A 19,369-nucleotide genomic window follows, 5' to 3' on the forward strand; every position below is an offset into this window, starting at 1 on the left:
AAAGTAAATGCCTTAATTTGACAGCGAATGCGGCAGACAGAACCATTTTTTCTGATGATCAGCAGTCAACGCTCCATTAAAACTTCATTTAAGCGATTATTTAATCTCATAGCCTTGGTGAAATGAGCCCAGACCTATTGCACGAGTCTTGTTATACCTTGTGGTTCGTCTAATGCCGCATGTGTCTTACTTCAGATGTTATTTTCATATTAATCCGGGAAAATGCTTGGACGTAGGACATAATGACATTTATTTATTTTACTCTAAATCGATGTTTTATTTAAAACGAAAACTAATATGAAAGAAATCACAAAAATAGCACAAAGCTAGATATAATCGGCTTGAAATATGATCCCCAATCAAACTGTACGAAAACTTAATTCTTTTAGCACAGCCGTTTGTTCTTTATCAACGCCTTCAACGAAAATAATACTAAAAACTCGTTTCAGTAGCTGCGTAAATATCTTGTATGGCATCCCCTACCATTCCTCGCCATTTTCTTATAATGTAAATAGTCGGTCAGACTTAATGTACTTTTATAGAAAACAGCTGTGTCTCATGTGCAACCGCTCTCTTAATCCATATGCAATGACTATCTAGGTTTCCCTATGTGTTTGTATAAAGCCATTTTTTATAATCAAACCCAATGCTTAATCCATATCGTAGTGTGTATTTACATGCTTGTTATTTACAAACTGTTTAGATTGTATGCATATTTCTTTTTACTGTTATGTTTTCATTGTTCGTTATTGAACGTTAAAACACAATATACATAAAGGATCCCTTTCTTCTTGTGTTTTACTTTATTTGTTGTTTGTTATATTCCCCCTTATCGATGTAAGCTTCAAAGTAGGACTTTATATTGTTTGTACAATGTATTGACTACCTGTTTACCATTATTATAGTGTTTGTTATTCTGTCTACAATAGTTTGACTGTAATGTTTGTGTTTTGTTCTAGTTTTGGTCTGTGTTTGCTTAAGCGTCTACGAAGCATTTGATCAATTAGTGACGTATATTAAAACTTAAAGATAATAAAGTCGTTTAGTAAATAATTTAGTATCCTGCATGCAAAATGGACTTATTATTGAATTTTCTCTTCGATCTTCTATGGAGAAGGTGATACAAAATCGTAACTTCGTATAAAGTGACAGAAATGTGTTATGCACGTGGTATAGTATATGCACATATATAAAAATACATTCATGCAATCGTATAATAGACTTACTTCATAATTATCACTGGTCATGATATCTTATTTATTAGTTTGTTAAAAAGACAAATTGCTTACTCTGAAGAATTGCCCAAATACAGTTTGAAAATGACGGCTTCTCCTGAGTACGACGAAAGGGAGGAAACATATTGGATCAATACTTAATAATCTACCTTTATACTGGTTGTTAGGCTCTTTGTACATTAAACCTACTCAACACTCTTCAGAAGATCACGGTTCGTTAAGCATCATTAACTGTGTAATGACAATGGCATACTGACCACTCAACAATAAGGCCAAATTATTTCTTTCATCTTTGCATCAGTATAAACAGTATAGTGATTGTCCTCTCTAAGCGACTTCAACACTTACTAATCCGATGACCTATTTCATCAAAAGCTTGATCTACCTTATCAATAGCTTCCTGTGTGAATTATTAATTGGCAGTTGTGCTATGAATTTTAGAAAATGTCATCTCGTTTCTTTGTTTTGCGGCACCGAGTTTGATAATGTAACGAGTGGACTTTGCGATTGTGATGAGCAAGATAAGTGTCCAGTTTGTTTTGCATATCTAGTAATGATAGAGCACCGTTGTCATGGCTGTATTAGTTAAAATGATTATCGTCATGTACTCAGGCGAGAGAAATAGACAAATTATAGATTCAATCTAACATTTTAAAAACAACAAAATCAACAATCCTAAAAGTTAATTTTTCTTCTACGTGTCCCGCAGGAATTAATTTTCAGTTTCTGAATCAAACTTTTAAAGTAAAAAAAAACCCCTATGTTCAAGGAAAGATTTGTTCACACAAATGTAGATTCAAAAGTGGCTCTAAAAGGTAAGGCGAACAACAACAAAGTTGCTTTTCTTTGATAATTGCTGAAATGCAGCTGAACAAGAATTTGTCATTTCTCTGACGTGCCTGGTGCCTTAAACGTAGGTGTCATCTGGATGTTTTACATATATAACTACTTATGGGAGCTAAGGCATCAAACTAGAAGAGGCGTTTAGACACTCGTATATATGAATCCATTTTTAAGGTTTCTTAAACTTTAACTCCAATAGAAACTTAACAATAAATATATCCTGTCAACACAAGAATCTGGTGTGATATTGAACTGATGCATCGGTATGGCGACCTGATCACATTGTGATGTCGGTTAATAGTCTCCTATTGAACCACTCTTCAGAAATAAACCTTTAATATATCTACAGTGTATACTGTATGGTGCTTATGGTCCATTGATAGTTCATTCTCTCACGTTGAATCAATCAGCGGAAGACGATTGATATTAAAAGTTTGGCAGATCGTTCGCAGACAGTACAGAAAATAATTCATAGACATTCAATTAAATATGGTGTCCCTAAAGATTTCTTATTGGATATTTGGCTGGCTAGGTCGATAGACATTTATTGCATAAAAGTGTACACACAGATGAGTTATCATCCAAGAACGTAAATGTTCTTCCATCCTTCCCAGATTTGTCACCTTGGTCCTCAAGGCTTTGTAACATTCCCTTAATATAAAGTAACATCATCCGGTTTACCTCCTAATATGCATGGCGATTTATATTTGCTATCGTCATTTCATAAACTCTGTCTTATAACTTGAAAGGAAAATTATCATAGTCGTAAAAGAATTGTTGATCAGCACAGGTCGCTTCTTGACCAGCCTTAATTCTAATCGGTTTACTGAATTTTACTGACCCATTTGATATATAAAAGTAGACTGGTAAAATGCCAGACAACTTCACCACTCGACCAATACCATATTTTCAAATACCTGTCACTGCTTCAAGTTGTGGAGTTACAATGTGTTTAGTGGTAATGAAAATGATTCGGGCAGGAAGTGCTTCATAATGAACAACACATGTTAGTTTCTAAAATAATATCATAAGCTGGATTTCTCTACAGTATCCTCAGAGGACGGGAAATATTAATAACGTATGGTTATATTTACATTTCGTATATTCCATTTTGTCACATTGTTACTATATATATTGCACACATTACAGCAGTGAATGATATATGTATCTCGTGTCATTCCGCCGTTGTCGGGGAATCCCACTAGGTAAAAATAGGAATTAGAACATGTTCTCATGTCTTGAAAGATGCCAACGTGTAGTTAGTATGTGACAATTCGTCAGGTGATGTTATGAGTAATGTGTATATACACACATGAATATGAGTCATTCCTTAGTGTAAATTAGATCTAAGACTTGTTGTTTTTATCATAAATCAAAGTTTATTGTGATCTATTTGAAATACACTAGTTAAGTATGATGGTTTTATATCGGTATGATGGTTTGAGTGATGAATCGTTGCTGGTTTGATTCCTCAATGCCATTGGTCAGGTCTTGAATTTTCATTATGCTACTATCATATCCAGTACACATGTACTGATATCAGAATTCGACATACATCACTCTACCTGTTGTTTGCTTAGCACTACTGCATGCATGTTGTCTTCTGGCGTGCCTTTTAAATGGGAATATACCTGATGACTATCTCTTTACGCCAAACCCCTGGGAGCCTCATCATCACGTGGTCGACCGCCGCCATTTAATTCTCTATATTCCAGTTTGATCCTCTTTTCCATTATTTCCGTATTGTAATCAGCACTAAAAAAGCATGTTATTTTCCAGCTCTGTCTGAAACCCTTCAGATTTGATTTCCGCCGGGAAATCACACAAGGGTCCTTTTTGTCTCCGCTAAGACTGCCAATATCTAACCTGGTACAGAATATACTGTATGTTTGAACATCAAACATTTTGATCAGACCCGAGAGGCGTTCCATTATCGGGTGTGGTGTAGAGGTACTGAAGAGGTACGGCATCACAATTCTTATTTGTTTGATTAAATTTACGTCTTATTAACAGCCAGGGTCATGTTAGGACGGCATTCCATGTATGTAGTGCCCTGCTTGTATGAAGTGCATGGAGTGTGTTATTAGAGACTGCGGTATACCCGTCGATTCAATTTCAAATCAGTTAACATATCTTTACCTATGATACGGTGTCAACAAAACTTGCTTCGTCGTTACTAACATTCAATATCAAATAATTGAATAAACAACAGCGGTATTAATATGTAAATAAACCGCTTAGACAGGTTTGAGTCCTGATATGTGTTGTGCCTCTGATGAGGCCAGTGATTTTATTTATATAAGGAAAACATTACATTAGATGCTCTATACTTACACATCAGGTTTGTATGGAGGCGATCGTTTGATGAAGTAAGAGGTACACTTCGCATGACCGTTGTTTCTGTTTGTGCGAAATTTCCCAGAGAGCAAAGCAATTTGTGTGCCTGTAAACAGTATCATGTACTGAGTATAGTGCGATTTTCGGTATTTAGCAGTATGTTTCAGTTAGGTAACACATTAGAGTAGACAGGAGTTTCCGCTATCATTAGAAACTACAATGCCATATCATAGTTTTTCAAAATGCAAAAAAGTAATTCGACGTATTTAGGACAGAAGCACAAAGAATAGACAGTATTTAAATGATATAAATAGTGCATACTCCTGCTTAGCGTTCAGCTTGAAGGGAGTGGGGCGACTGGTTTGCCCATTTTCAGTATAATGTGACCAGACAGGGTGTGCTATTCGGTGTCTTTAGTAGCACGCATATACCACAGTCTCCCATAGCATAACTATGTTCACGCATACGAAATACTGGGGAAGCCGTCCTTAAATGATATTAGTTGTTACAATAGGACGTTAAACATATTGGATGAGAAATGCCTCGAAATATAATCTTATACTTACATTTTGCACTGACATGGACTCAATAACCATGCTTTCTAGCATTATCATTACCAGTGTATAATGTTAGCACGCGCGGCGATTCTATTATTACGTGATAAATAGTCGATGGCGTAGCAACGTTGGGTCATGACCCTACTTTTGTTGGGAACATATGAATCAGTTTAAATGTTTCAATAGATTGTAAATACTTGAAAACTAGTTTTGTTCCTAGACTTTTGGTATAATAAAATAAATACTACCTGCATTAGAGGGTGACAGTGTCTAGTGTAACCCCTCGGAATATCACTGTCACCCTCGCCTCGGGTGACAGTGATATTCTGAGGAGTGACACTAGGCACTGTCACCCTCTAATGCAGGTAGTATTTATATAATTATAACACTTTAAGCAAAACACATTATCGTTCAACTTTGAGATATGTATCAATACCTGCCATCTAGTGTCGGTTTTGGTTTATATGTCATGAAGGGATTGTATACCTTTCCTGTGCCTGTATTCGATGTCGGGGCAAGGGGATGTGATCTGATACTGAGGACCTTGTTACTGCTGCATAACCTGTTTACATTATACTGACAACCCATAAACCAGCCCCCAGCGTCCAATATGGTTTCTGTATTCTGATGATTGATAATCAAAAACTTGTAAAAGAAAATCGAAAATGCGTGCTTTTTACATTTGCTAGAAATTCATTCAATGTGATTTAGTAGCATATAGGCCTTTTATCTAGGGGATAATGTAGGACTTTAACGTTTGCATATTTTTTTCAAAATTCAGTACTATACTATGTCACAGTATTCGTAGAAAAAAAGTTCTCCGATAGGTTATAATTAAGAATACAAATCCCTGTATGTCTGTTGATATGAGTCATCTCACAACGATGTAATACATTTTTTTTATTTGACATGTTTGATCTTGCGTCGCTAATATATTGCAAAAACACAACCTACTGTCACACGGCGTGGAACACAATGACATTTAACGACGGCATTCACGCGATATTGCAATAATACTGACATTTATAAATTCATAAGGCTTCTGGTAACACCATATCCCCAGAATATTGCAAACTCTGTGCATATTGCGTAGAAGTTGCCATGGTAATATTTACTTACATATTACAAATATAAATGATATTGCTTACAATTATGCAATGCATGTAAACTAACACTTCTAAATTTCAATTTCACAAGTTATGTGACTATCCCGAAACTACTTGAGATATCTACACCAATAACATGCCTCTATTATTACAAGTACTTTGGCGTGCTATAATTGCATTTTCCAGAAAAGTATTAAATCAAAGTTTGGCCGCTAAACAAGAATAACTTATATGATATCGAGTCCAAGTTAACAGGAATTCAATGTCTTTTAAATCTTTTACCATGATGACAATGCAGTTACACCTAAGCGTTACCATACCCCGATTATTATCCAATATTTTTCGGAATAAAATATCAAACGACCTTGAGCATTTGTTACGATTAGGATTTTACATCTAAGATGACATGGTGTATGTCGCCTTTCGTTGAACAATGAACACTACATGTGAATAAAAAAACTACCGCATTTTTGCAATGTTCTTTAATTTGTTATCAATTTATAAAATGTAGACTAATCTTCACGTAAACAATTTCAGTGTTAGGTGCGTGGTTGTGTCTGCTGACAAAAAAATAATTTATCGACACATGGAGGAATATTGGCATTTAAACTGTCCTCCGTTGACGAGAGTCGGCCTGCCGATATCTCTCCCAAGGGTCTCACAAATGCAATGGGATAACGCGCCGAATGGCTACGATAGGTTCGTATTATCTTGCCATTCCTTTGATAATGTTTTGTACAACTCACGGAGAGTAAATTTGATTATTTATTAATGATACTTACTCATCAACAATCTATGTTCAGTGAGCATCCCCCGTATCTCGTGAAAGATATCCTTTAACAAAAACCGTTGTTGATATCGTGTCTAACAACAACAGAATATTTTTTTCTATCGTTTGTTTTGTAAATGACGTCGCGTCGTTGTCCTTATGAAAGATCGCTTCTGTCAGTTTTGGACAGTTTACCTTTGTCTATATTCATTATCATAGACACGAAAATCTACCGAAAACACACCTGATTTACTTACATCGACCCTTCTGGTGTCAGCTTTATTATCACCAAAGAAAACGATATAAAGCCGTCACATGTTTGTTGTGATTGACAGCCAAGTTTCGTGCCCGAAGTACAATACAGGGCAATCGTCTAGGTTACTATGGTAGTGGTTACGTTCTGAACTGGAAAAAACTACAAGCACTAAAACATATTTGTGTTTGTTTATTTAAGGATTGAATCTTGCTTTGGTCGATTTCATGGGGTGATGAATTGAGTTGCTCTTGAAACAAATTGAATGAACTACGAAGCAGTTCATGATAAAAAAATCTAAAAATTGTATATTTTACTCTAATCATATATACGAATATTCTTACTTGATGTTTAAATAAATCTTTTTTTAGTCTTTTGAATCACAGATGACTGCTGATTAGCAAGACATTAAGGTTAAATGCATCAGATTTAGTAACTGTCCGTGAAAATGATAAAATGGAACAACCCCCCACTTTGTATTTGATATATTTCATTGTTAGACTTTTCATTCACCCAGGTAAACTCACATTCTTCTTTTTTAGGTCATCTGACCCAAAGGGTCAGGATGACCTATAGTCGTCATGTTTCGTCCGTCGTCGTCAGCCGTGCGCCGGGCGCCGTGCGTAAACTTTTCACATTTTGAACTTCTTCTCAAGTTCTACCGGTGCGATTTAACTGAAACTTGCGTGAAATGATCCTGACATGGTGCCGACCAAGTGTTGTTATTTTTCGGGTCGATCCAAAATCCAAGATGGCCGGCCAAAGCCGCTATCTTGAAAACACATTTTGAACTTCTTCTCAACTTCTACAAGTGCGATTTAGCTGAAACTTGCATGAAATGATCCTGATATGGTCCCGACCAAGTGTTGTTATCTTTCGGGTCAATCCGAAATCCAAGATGGCCGCCATCTTGAAAACACATTTTGAACTTTTTCTCAAGTTCTACAAGTGCGATTTAGCTGAAACTTGCATGAAATGACCCTGACATGGTCCCGACCAAGTGTTGTTATTTTTCGGCCAAATGCGAAATCCAAGATGGCTGCCACAGCCGCCATCTTGAAAACACATTTTGAACTTCGTCTCAAGTTCTTTAAGTGCGATTTAGCTAAAACTTGCATGAAGTGATCCTGACATGGTCCCGTCAATGTGCTGTTATTTTTCGGGTCGATCCGAAATCCAAGATGGCCGTCACAGCCGCCATCTTGAAAACACATTTTGAACTTCTTCTCAAGTTCTACAAGTGCGATTTAGCTGAAACTTGCATGAAATGATCCTGACATTGTCCCGACCAAGTGTTGTTATATTTCGGGTCAATCCAAAATCCAAGATGGCCTCCACAGCCGCCATCTTGAAAACACATTTTGAACTTCTTCTCAAGTTCTACCGGTGCGATTTAGCTGAAACTTGCATGAAATTATCCTGACATGGTCCCGACAAGGTGTTGTTATTTTTGGGATCGATCAGAAATCTAAGATGGCCGCCACAGCCACCATTTTGAAAACACATTTTGAACTTCTTCTCAAGTTCCATCGGTGCGATTTGGCTTAAACGTGCATGAAATTATCCTGACATGGTCCCAACAAAGTATTGTTACACCTCTGGTTGATCCCAAATCGAAGATGGCTACCATGACACTATATCTAATTAATTTCTTATTTGTTAAGGCCATTTGGCCTCTTATTTGAAATAAAATTTGTTGAAAGAAATTGAAAATGATCCTGACATGGTCCTGACAAAGTGACACCATATATAATTAATCTTACTGTTACCAAGGTAGTCAGATGACCGTTAAGGCCCTTTAGGCCTCTTGTTTTTATATGTATATTCTAATCATCATGAAATGGGCGCAAAGAAATCCTTCAGCATTACAATGCTGCTTGGGAAGACTACCAAGGCAAATGTAAAATGTTTCCTCTGGCAATCTGGAGGAAAAGCAAAGTTTTGTTTCATCTCTGGAAAAAATTCTCCAGTAAATGGAAACCAAAATAAAAATTGCTTATTCTGATCAATGAATCAAACGGTAAAATTTCAATTTTATTTAGTATATGGTCAGTTTAGTTTTCTATATCAACTTAAACTCTGCTTAGATTTTTTCATGAAATGATGAAAACGCCGTAACAAGTATGGTCTAAATCAAAAGACTACTTTGAGTGTTGAAAACGATTGGTAACATATAGATATGTGTTTTTATCTCTATGTTTATATCTAAACTTCTAAAGTGATAGATGCATGCACAGTCCCAGCTTGAATTTACCCCATTATCCTCAGAAACAAACTTTATATAGCATCAATTTATATTTTAAAGGGACAATTCAGTCTAAGAGTACATTAAAATTTGCACATATTTCGGACACAAACCAGTTTTAATAGAAATAAGATTAGTTGGTTTTACTGTGATATGCCAGAAAAGCCCACCGAAGTGAATGTATGTGTAAAGTTCAAACTCGCTTCCCGTCCGCCATTACACATAGTGGTCGGATGTCTTGAACGCCGAACCCTGGCCCTTGCCAGTGTGGTAAAGAATGTTTATCTAGAACGACTCAAGTTGCTCTTACAGTCCTGGGTTCGAATTCGGTTTTGCTGCTACATTTTCTCCTCTCATGTTAATATGTGTACGTAGAAGTAAGGTCAAAATGTGTTTTGTACAATAACTGTTACTATTAGTACTATATTGTAGAATTGATAAAAAGTGTCGTTAAATAGTTGTTTATATTTTATCATAACAATTACGTTTTTGAATACCAAATGAATAAAAAAAACTATGCTTAGGTAATACATTTTACCTTTAAAATAAACATTGTATACAACTACATTAATGCAGATATCTAGACTTATCTGTTTAAGTAATTGAAGACAAAAGCAACTCCGGAAATGAAGGATTTGACGTGACATAAAGATATCCCTTTTGTTCATTTTCCGATATACTATAATCTTTTGCATATGAACATTATGTTTTATTTTTTGTTGAAAAAAAATCATATATATGAATTTGGAAAACATATTTAAATCGATAGAAATAATGTGCCGATGTTCGATGATTTCTATAATAGTTGGCAAGACAAAGCGTTGGAGCCTTCACCACATAAGGCATTTTTTTCTGGAGGAAAGTGTTTGATTGAATAAACTGCTAGATATATGTATGCACACAACACCTTTACGATGTTGACACACTAACCTTTGGATGTACAAGGTTATATTACCAGTATGTAGGAAAATATGTGTATCAATTAAGTGGTAGTTACTTAAGGTGTAACCATGACTTTCACGTGTTGTGCAGTCACGCGATATGTGGCCCTGGGGACAGTTTGACAGTACGTGTTTACCGTCTGCAGTCCTGTCAAATGGCCAGAACTGACCAGGTGTTGACCTCGGAGTCACGTGTACAAAAACCGTTCCGTCAATAACTGATGTAAACTGCACGTGTTCACACTGTTGAAACATTACAGCAATTGTTATATATGACATGACGATTCATTTTTTTGGAATCAGTTTTTTTTCTGTTCTAATAAATACCGGTGTAGTCAGAAGGCAAAGGTGTTCATGACCAGACAAGAAAATACATGTCATGCTCATCATTCACAGTCACATTCACCACTTGTGGGATATAAATAATTTATTCAGGAAATGATAATCCAATTAAGATGTCCTAAACGGCACATCATCCAACTGTGCATATTTTAATTGATATAAAGCACATGCCATGTCGTATACATGGACGTCAGTGGCAACAATTATGGTCATTTGTTACGACACCATATGGCTATCCATGAATTTTTATTTGTCGTTATCAGAAAATAGTCTTGCCCTGGTCATTTGCACTGGACATCAACAGAAAACTCATATGGTGAAAACAACGGCTCTAAATAAAAATACCACGCGACTTGTAGGTGATGCACTTTAAGCAGCGGACACAATATCGCCAGGCTAAAAAATATCTATCTAAATAAATCATGATATTTCTGTTTTTACACGTCATTTATAGTTTTTGCAGTTTGGTTCACTTTAATAAATTTTGACATCAGTCACATCGAAATGTCGATACCATATACTTATATTCAAAGGATATTCTTGAAATGGCATTTTGGGTGATTTTTATAAAAGTGCTAAGGTGTTAATCTTTTTTATAATACTTCAAAAACGGTATTCACTTTCATTTCATTTTTCGTTAATGGTAGGTCAATTATATCGATCTGATTTCAAAACCCAATGGGTTTACAGAAACACACAACATTTTTATGTTTATTTTCATATTATATTAGTTTTATAGCATGGTTATTGTGCCTGATGGCCTTGCCTTAGACAAAACAAACCAATAGATTTCTAGCCATAGACAACAATGCTAAACGAACACGTGCAAAAACAAGAGCGTATATAATAACGTAAGAATTAATCAGGTTCAGTGATATGTATGAATCTCAAGGACCACATCCAAATAGTGTTGACCGCGGGCAATGTATCATTTTGACCCAATACAGCACCTTTCCACTTTCGTAATATTTATATTTCTTCAAAGCAGGTTAAATATTTGTCTAAACAGACCGCTATTGCCGAGAGGCTTGTCATATTGTGTGTTTTGTGTAAGTAATATTTGAACAGCATCTGATTCTCCCGGAAACCTCCTCATGAATATTTATATTTAGGTCAACTCGGTAAATAGAAGAGCAAACCTAGGCGATTGATTTCCAGCCAGATCGATATCAGAAAACAAAAGAGCATCGGCAGTAAATGTACTTAAGCCTCTGTATTACGCTCGTGTGCCGACCGATGGTTACGTAATGTGTCCGTAGTCACCTACCTTCTATCACGCATCATCGCACTAATTCCGATCTCCTGATAACTTGCATGGTCGAATGGTTACTAGATGTAATGATGATGGTTGCTAAAGACCTATGAGAGATACTTTTAATGGAAAAGCTAATTGACATCATTTTCCGTGCTAATAGATGTGTCTTTTATCTGGAGCTGGAGACAAAGCAGGCACTGATACATAATACACTCACTGTCAACACCACCAAATAAGCTTTCAGAATCAAATTTCTTCTGTAAGATGGATTATAAAGTAAACTGTCCGGAATTACCTATTATACTGTCATATCTAACAACTATCTAATGCGATACATTGCGTATTTGTGTATGTTTCTACTTTAAAAAATGAATTTGAAGCATATCATGATAACTATTCATACGGTGAATGTTTATCAACTTGAGTATTTGAATGAATATATTGTATATATTGTTCGGCAAGTGTCTGTAGTAGTACGCTAGACTCCATCACATTACAAAAACAAAATAAAGATGATATCACTGTATTAGTATACGTCTGGATGTATTGATTTTAAGGAACAAGAAATACAACAGTTTAAACAATATTTTAACGAGGACGTGGCTATAGATGATTATGATCATAACAGACTGAATCAGGTATTTGATTGTTGTTTAGCGTCTCTTCTAGATCAAATATGGGCCGTAATTGGTTCCTTTCCACAATCATCAAGGTGAATTTCTCTTTTCTGTCAAATGATGGATGTTAATGTTATCATCATTATTTTCTCAGCGATCGTAAGTCATTTCAGTTAGAAACAACATCAGTGAACTCTTTAACTCTTCTGATTATACTGTCATATCAGATAAAAGCAAAACAAATCTGTTGTCTACTTATTGATAAAACTCGTCCTCGGAGAACAAGAGTTAAAATGTTTTGATAGACACTATCTTCATTACGCGTTCCTGAAAGACGATCGCTTGTAGTTCAGCTTTATAGTTCTTCCTAGTTCCGTTGAAAATATCGGTACATCAATTCAGCAGCATGGACCACCATGTGATTAGAGAAAAGAAAAACAAATCTCAAGTTGTTTAAAAATTTAGCGTACAGAATACACAAGTTTAAATGTTTTAATGAATCTGGCAGTAGATCGGTGAACTGGAAATATGGCTGTTTGACGTGAATTTGAAATCGCTTGCTAGATAAGCTATAGATTGGATGATTAGACAGAAACACAAACTATAAATGAAAGCTTCTTCAGTTTGTCTATTCCAGTCTGTGAAAGTCAATATACCCACGTCTGTCGCCACCAGAGGAGGCTGTATAAACAAAAACTAGTGCTAACAAGACTTGTCAACTTAATGGACATTAACAGAGATCTGTCTTAAGCTAACAAAGTGTTTAATATAATTCGTTATTGAAAGTGACAGCACGCGCTACCTTTAGAAGATATTGATGGAGACTCGCACCAACATAAGTAGACATTTCAGTAACGTATTTGGTAAAACAGAAGCGTAGCTGCCCACTACAATAAGTTAGCTATTTACAAAACCCATCTTACCCGAATGTGCATGTATTTGTTATTTATAGATATTGACGTCATACAAAATATCTGTGACGTCATTTCGGACATGTAAGGTGTTTTAATTATCTGTAGATAAACTGTATTTAATATCATAGTGACCTTGTATTTATGTTGCTAAGATGAAATCTGTCGATGCACTGTTGCTAAGCTATGTAGTTTTATCGATGACAGTGTTGGAAATGCTACATTTTTTGATAATTCTATACCGCTGTGGAATTCAATACATGAAAAACATTTACTTAAAACGCATATTTGTATAATCAAAATACTATTTAGTTATTGGCGATGCTCTTTGGGAATTCGCAAAATCCGTTTGCTTTGGATTCTATACGCATATATAATATCCAACTAATAAATAGACGTTTAATTCTCAACGTTTCTATGGAAAAACATGATTTGTTATATAATAAGTTTCCCATAATACATTGGGTATATTTTGTTTTATGAAAACTTTGCATATACATACATAGCCCCAACAGTGGATGTAGTGTAATGGTATACATAACTATATAATTACGTTTGGCAAGTGACTCAGATTAGTTTAAAATACGACAAGATCATCAATAGGAACATTTGTTATTAATGTTTTAGAAGCAGGGTGTAAAATGTGGTCATGTGTTTGCAAAATTTGATTTCCACATGATAATCTTTCTACAATTTCTTAAAGATAATATTGAATATAATGATATGATGGTTCGTAATATTGAATTATAATCTGTATCAGATGGCAATATCAATGTGTATATATATGGCTTTGGATTTTATATGGAGACACTAAGCTTATCAACACATTAAACAACCCTAAAGATCAAATAAAAAGTTGTATCAAAGGTGACATTAAGAAAGCATAAATCTCGCAGAAAGGCGAGAACATGTCGTTTGACCTGTGCTAAGTGGACAAACAATAATACAAATGAAACCGCAATTAAACCCATTACCAATAATATGTATCACTCCACTACACATGATATAGGAAATACAAACTGAAAACGTGATATATTAATGTGATGGAACACATGGTTACACGTATATTGTACATAACCTTTTTTGGCTTGATATGTTATGAGTTTTTTGGCTTGGTATGTCATGAAAAAGGACATTATCTAGGTCGTGATAACATAGTGAGAGTTGGGATCGTTCGGTACCGTAAATATCGTTTCTTGTCGCTTTATGTCGACAGTCATTTAATATGACATCTTTCTAATGGGAGGAAATGATAATTCAAAGACTTCGCTATGGTTTCTATAATTTACAAATCCCATACATTTGTTTTGTGTACTTTATTGCAATTCATTAAATTTCATACTATATGCGGTCCTCCGGTCATACATATTTTACATTATATGTTACTAGAAGGTTAAAGTAAACAGTCGGGCAAGGATGGCTAAAGTCGGTAAAAATGGTGTGAATGTATCCAGTATAATTTCTTATGAAATAGAAAAATAAAATCTCTCGCCAAAATCTGTCTGCGTACGAAGAAATTAATTTAAAGTATAGGAATCCTAAAATGTCCTCCCGGCTGACTATGTCCGTGGTTACATTTCCAAGCAGCCTCGCTTTCAATGCTTTCAACTTTCCTTTACTTTAATGGTCAGAACTGGGAAACGTAAGCAGAACTTGGCCGTCGTATTAATATGTGAGAACTTTTGGAAGGCCAATGTACGCATTTAGACTGGTTTTCTTTGCCCGACTATTCACTTTAAAGTAATATCAAGCATTGTTTTATCCCTCTTTGTTTTTTGTTTACCAAATAACGCTACATAACAACCTAAATCATTTAATGTCTAAGTGGTTATTAGTTATGTTAATTATTGGCTTCTGTTCCAGTAGAAGATTTTTTTAAGTTCACAAATATCATAATCAATCCACTTGTTTTCATACATGTATAAAGAACAAAAATAACAAACTACAATTGCCCTCCGAAAATGTGCGTAATACATGCATATCAAACATATCCCATTCTTCATGTTTTAGAGAGCTCCATAATTCCTTGCATCCTTCTTATCAGTTCTATCTAACAAATATATATTATCTTGACATAATTTTTGACCAGGATCCGATTTCTGAAAACAAAAGTGCGGACTGTAAAAAAGTTCCTTTTCTTTGAATGCACCTTATATGTTTATGAAGAATTTTTAATTTATTCAGTTGATTTCGAGACTACATATTGCATGAAGTCTTCGAGCTTTTTTCTTCCTCGTTATCATCCTAAAATATCTCGCTTCACTTTTGCAGAGAACTACATGCGCGTGGCTCGGAATCCACTGTATCCCGAGGAAGCCGTCATAATCCTGATTCTGTTGGTGATTTGGATTGTAGCTGTGGTACTGTTTGTTAGACAGTGGGACAGTATAAGGATATTACAACCTGTGGAACCTCGCTATAGACACTCGCCAAAAAACTTGGAATCTATCAAGGTAGTGAAGCGGCCGCAGGATAGTGTCATATATAAAAACTACAATAGGAAACTCTCGGTAACCATGGTCGCACGAGAGAAACGTCATCTACAAAGGATGCACACGGCACCAGCGCTACCTACGTGTTCACTTATTATGAATACTTTACCAACAATTCAAATGGAAGATGTAATGACAGAGATGTAGAGCGAATGTGTAAAGTAAGATGTGTTTCCGCCCGCCAGAAAACAAAGAGAATGTTCAAATAAGTGTGTGCATACTGCAGCTTTTATTTATGTTTAGAAGATTGAGACCAGTGGATATATTTTCCATACTGTAAACAATTAACGGCTGTGTTTCTTCATTGTTTCTATGTGAACCAATTCTTTTAAGGTTAACACCGAAAATAACGGGATTTAGAAACGGCAGTGTTAAAATGTATTAATTACATTATCCAAATATTCTAAAGTAATTTTACTATGTACAGTATCTTGATTATGATAATTCAATTGAGGCTTTGGAATCATATTGACATTTAAAAAAAATATTGGCATTATGCTGACTAATTTTTCAAGAAATGAAATGAAATGAAATTATGATTTTACATAAAAATAACTGACGTTAATTGTAAATAATTTCTGTAAACTTTATGTAAATTAAGGTCAAATATGTCCGGTCATTTCTAGGTCAATCTAAAATTGACCATTTGGCTCTTTTTGATAAAATAAAAAAAGCTGGCACGAATTCACCTGGAGACATTTAAGTTTGTATAATGTAGATATTGCAGTAGACAAAGGGAAACAACTGTTCTATAAAGTCAACATCGCTCTGGCGAACACAGAACGAACATGTTTTTCTGCTTGGGTCCATTCCAGTACTATGGTGATTGAATAAGCGAATGATGTTCAAGGTGTTTCATGTTATTTGTTATGATGAGAGTTGTTTCGTTAATGGAACAAAACAAAATAAATGGTGCTAAATGATGTATGGGTGTAATGTGGATGTGACTCCTACTATAAATATAACATTCCGGATCGTATATATAGAGCAAGTACCAATTATTCAAATCAACCTTATCCCAAAAGCTTATCTTGATATAATCTTTATTTAATTTTATTTCGTTTCTCTTTCTATAACATTATTACATAGTCAACAAGAAAAAAAAGATTTGGAGGCAAGGTCAAACATATTTGAATCAATATCCTTGAAGTTTATATAACATTTAGAGCTAACGTGAAATTCAAATATACATGTACATGTATATATGTACCTTTAAGTAAAATATGATTTAGAGAAAATAATAAGTATGTGCATTTATCATTATTATATAGAATTGTTGCTATTTTTATGTAATCTTTTCCTACTTGATAAAATCTCTGATATTCATATTTTTAAAATTTATTTACGAGTTTGTGACACAACTCGTTTTCGATTATTTTTTCATATCTAAAGGCGTTTTGTTTCCTTTATTTTTTAAAAAATGTTTTTCAGAAATGGTCATATTGCTCATGTACTTGTTGTACTCTGTTTTATATACGTTGAACATTACTGTTGAATTTTGTAAAAAATTCAATTGTGTTCAGTTATTGATTTCGTTCTACGTGAACTCATCTGATGATTTTTATTTAACCATATACTGTGTAGTAAAATGCGGCCTTTATCATCATAGTGCAGCAAAAATTATGTGTTGAAATGTTATAAATACGTTCCAGTATATCGTAAATGTATATGTTGATGATATCAACAATCCTCTTTTATACTGCTTGTGTTACAAATATTATTTGTTTATTTGCATTTTACATTAATCTATGGATATGTTAATCATATTCGCAATATCTCAATGTCAAAAGTGTTATACTATGTGTTTAAGCGCATTGTAAGCAAGTCTGACCCGTAATGATTTTGTTATTATTTTCATGCCTATTGATAAATATTTGGTATACGTTTTCATCATACGCTGATCTAAAGTGTGTAAATCTCGCGAGTACTATATGCGTTATGATGTGTTCGAAAAAAAATTGCAATACGTAAAAACATGGAACACCTGTAACAACCCTAACGTCAAATAGCAGTGAACACAGTTTTTTTTACATTTCGAGTATAGATAGTAGTAGAAAACATACGTTTTGACTGCAAGTAATAATAAGCATCATCTAAGTGTATTGACATTATATATAATTATACAGTACAAAAACGATCTAGCATCTGAACACCTTTGAATTTTTTAACAAATTGAGCATTTATGGCTTCAACAAATGATGTAATGCTTCTGATAGTTACCGTGGTTTAAAATGTGTCCGAAAAAAGCGTGGATAAGCAACAGTTATCGTTGTATAAAAAATGTACCTTCCTTGAAAATAATTGCACATTGTGATGGTTGAAAACTAGGTTTCTATTTCTGTTATTGTTTCTGTCAATCGTATATTCTTATTTAATCATATAAAACATATTTATAAGAATACGTTATCGCATGAAAATCGGCAGATAACTGTACATACTCTACCTACAGTACAATCGTATTTAAGCGTGGACGTTCTGTTTAATATAAATTACCTACTTTGTGATATTTGTATTTATGCTGTTTAATCTGGTGTGTATATGAACAAAACAACACGGCTTTTGTTGTTTGCAAATTTGGTTCATATGTTGGGTAATACGCCAGTGTTGGTAGTGCTTTTTTCGTTAGATGAATGTGGTCCAATATTTGTATATTATTCGATTGATACGTATGAATGTGACGTTGATTGGTAAATATAACTTTACCCACAAAGAGGATTGCTGGGATTAATGTTTAACATGACATCACTTAATATTTGAGTACGCTTGTTTCTAAAGAAAGTGATTTTGTTTCCGTGAAAATGATTGGTTGATTGATTTGGTGTGCTTCTCTGAGAATGCTCGGAATGGATCATAATGATCTAATTGTCTTTGGAAATAATTGCAGGGACAGTTTGTCATTTGAAAGTGTCGATATTTATATGACAAAGCATAATTTACTAATGTCTTATGATTAACTAATGACTCATTCAATTTGTATTAATTTTCTCAAGTTTACAATTTATCTGAAGCAGTTAAGGATAAGGGGGAGACATGTTGAATAGTAATCTTAAACATTAACAATATGAAACCGAAATAACTTGCCTGCTTGTTTGAATTTGTCGGACTGGTGGTAGGATCAAGGTGGTGAAAGAGTTCATTTTTATTTTTGTTCTACAGCTATGTACTTTCGTTATATTTTACTCTTGTAGTTATGAAGATATTGGCTACAAGCCTGCAGTAACTTATGCGTAGAAAATTTAGTTCATTCATTATATGTCTATTCCATTTTCCGTCCGACTCTTCTCACCTCATATCTGGATAACTGGAGAGAATCTTAGATATAATGTATGGATACTTGAAAAATGAGAAAGAGCGAAAAATCTGATCAATATTGCTTTTCATTCGTACTTTATCTAATGATATACCATAGTACATTGTACGTACCAATTCCGTTTGTATGAAAAGAAATAAATCATACTCGATATCA

The 19,369-nt window shown here is 34.5% G+C and overlaps 1 protein-coding gene across 1 annotated transcript in view; it reads left to right on the top strand.

Annotated features, from left to right (window-relative positions):
• LOC138317086 (uncharacterized) overlaps positions 1–19,369 on the top strand; it is a 70,448-nt gene extending 51,079 nt beyond the window's left edge. The window contains exon 3 of the mRNA XM_069258709.1: positions 15,683–19,369. Coding sequence (XP_069114810.1) covers positions 15,683–16,050 — 368 coding nt within the window. The 3' untranslated portion in view covers positions 16,051–19,369. The remainder of the gene's footprint in view (positions 1–15,682) is intronic.

Source organism: Argopecten irradians, chromosome 1 (assembly GCF_041381155.1).
Source record: "Argopecten irradians isolate NY chromosome 1, Ai_NY, whole genome shotgun sequence".
In the NCBI taxonomy this organism is placed as follows: domain Eukaryota; kingdom Metazoa; phylum Mollusca; class Bivalvia; order Pectinida; family Pectinidae; genus Argopecten; species Argopecten irradians.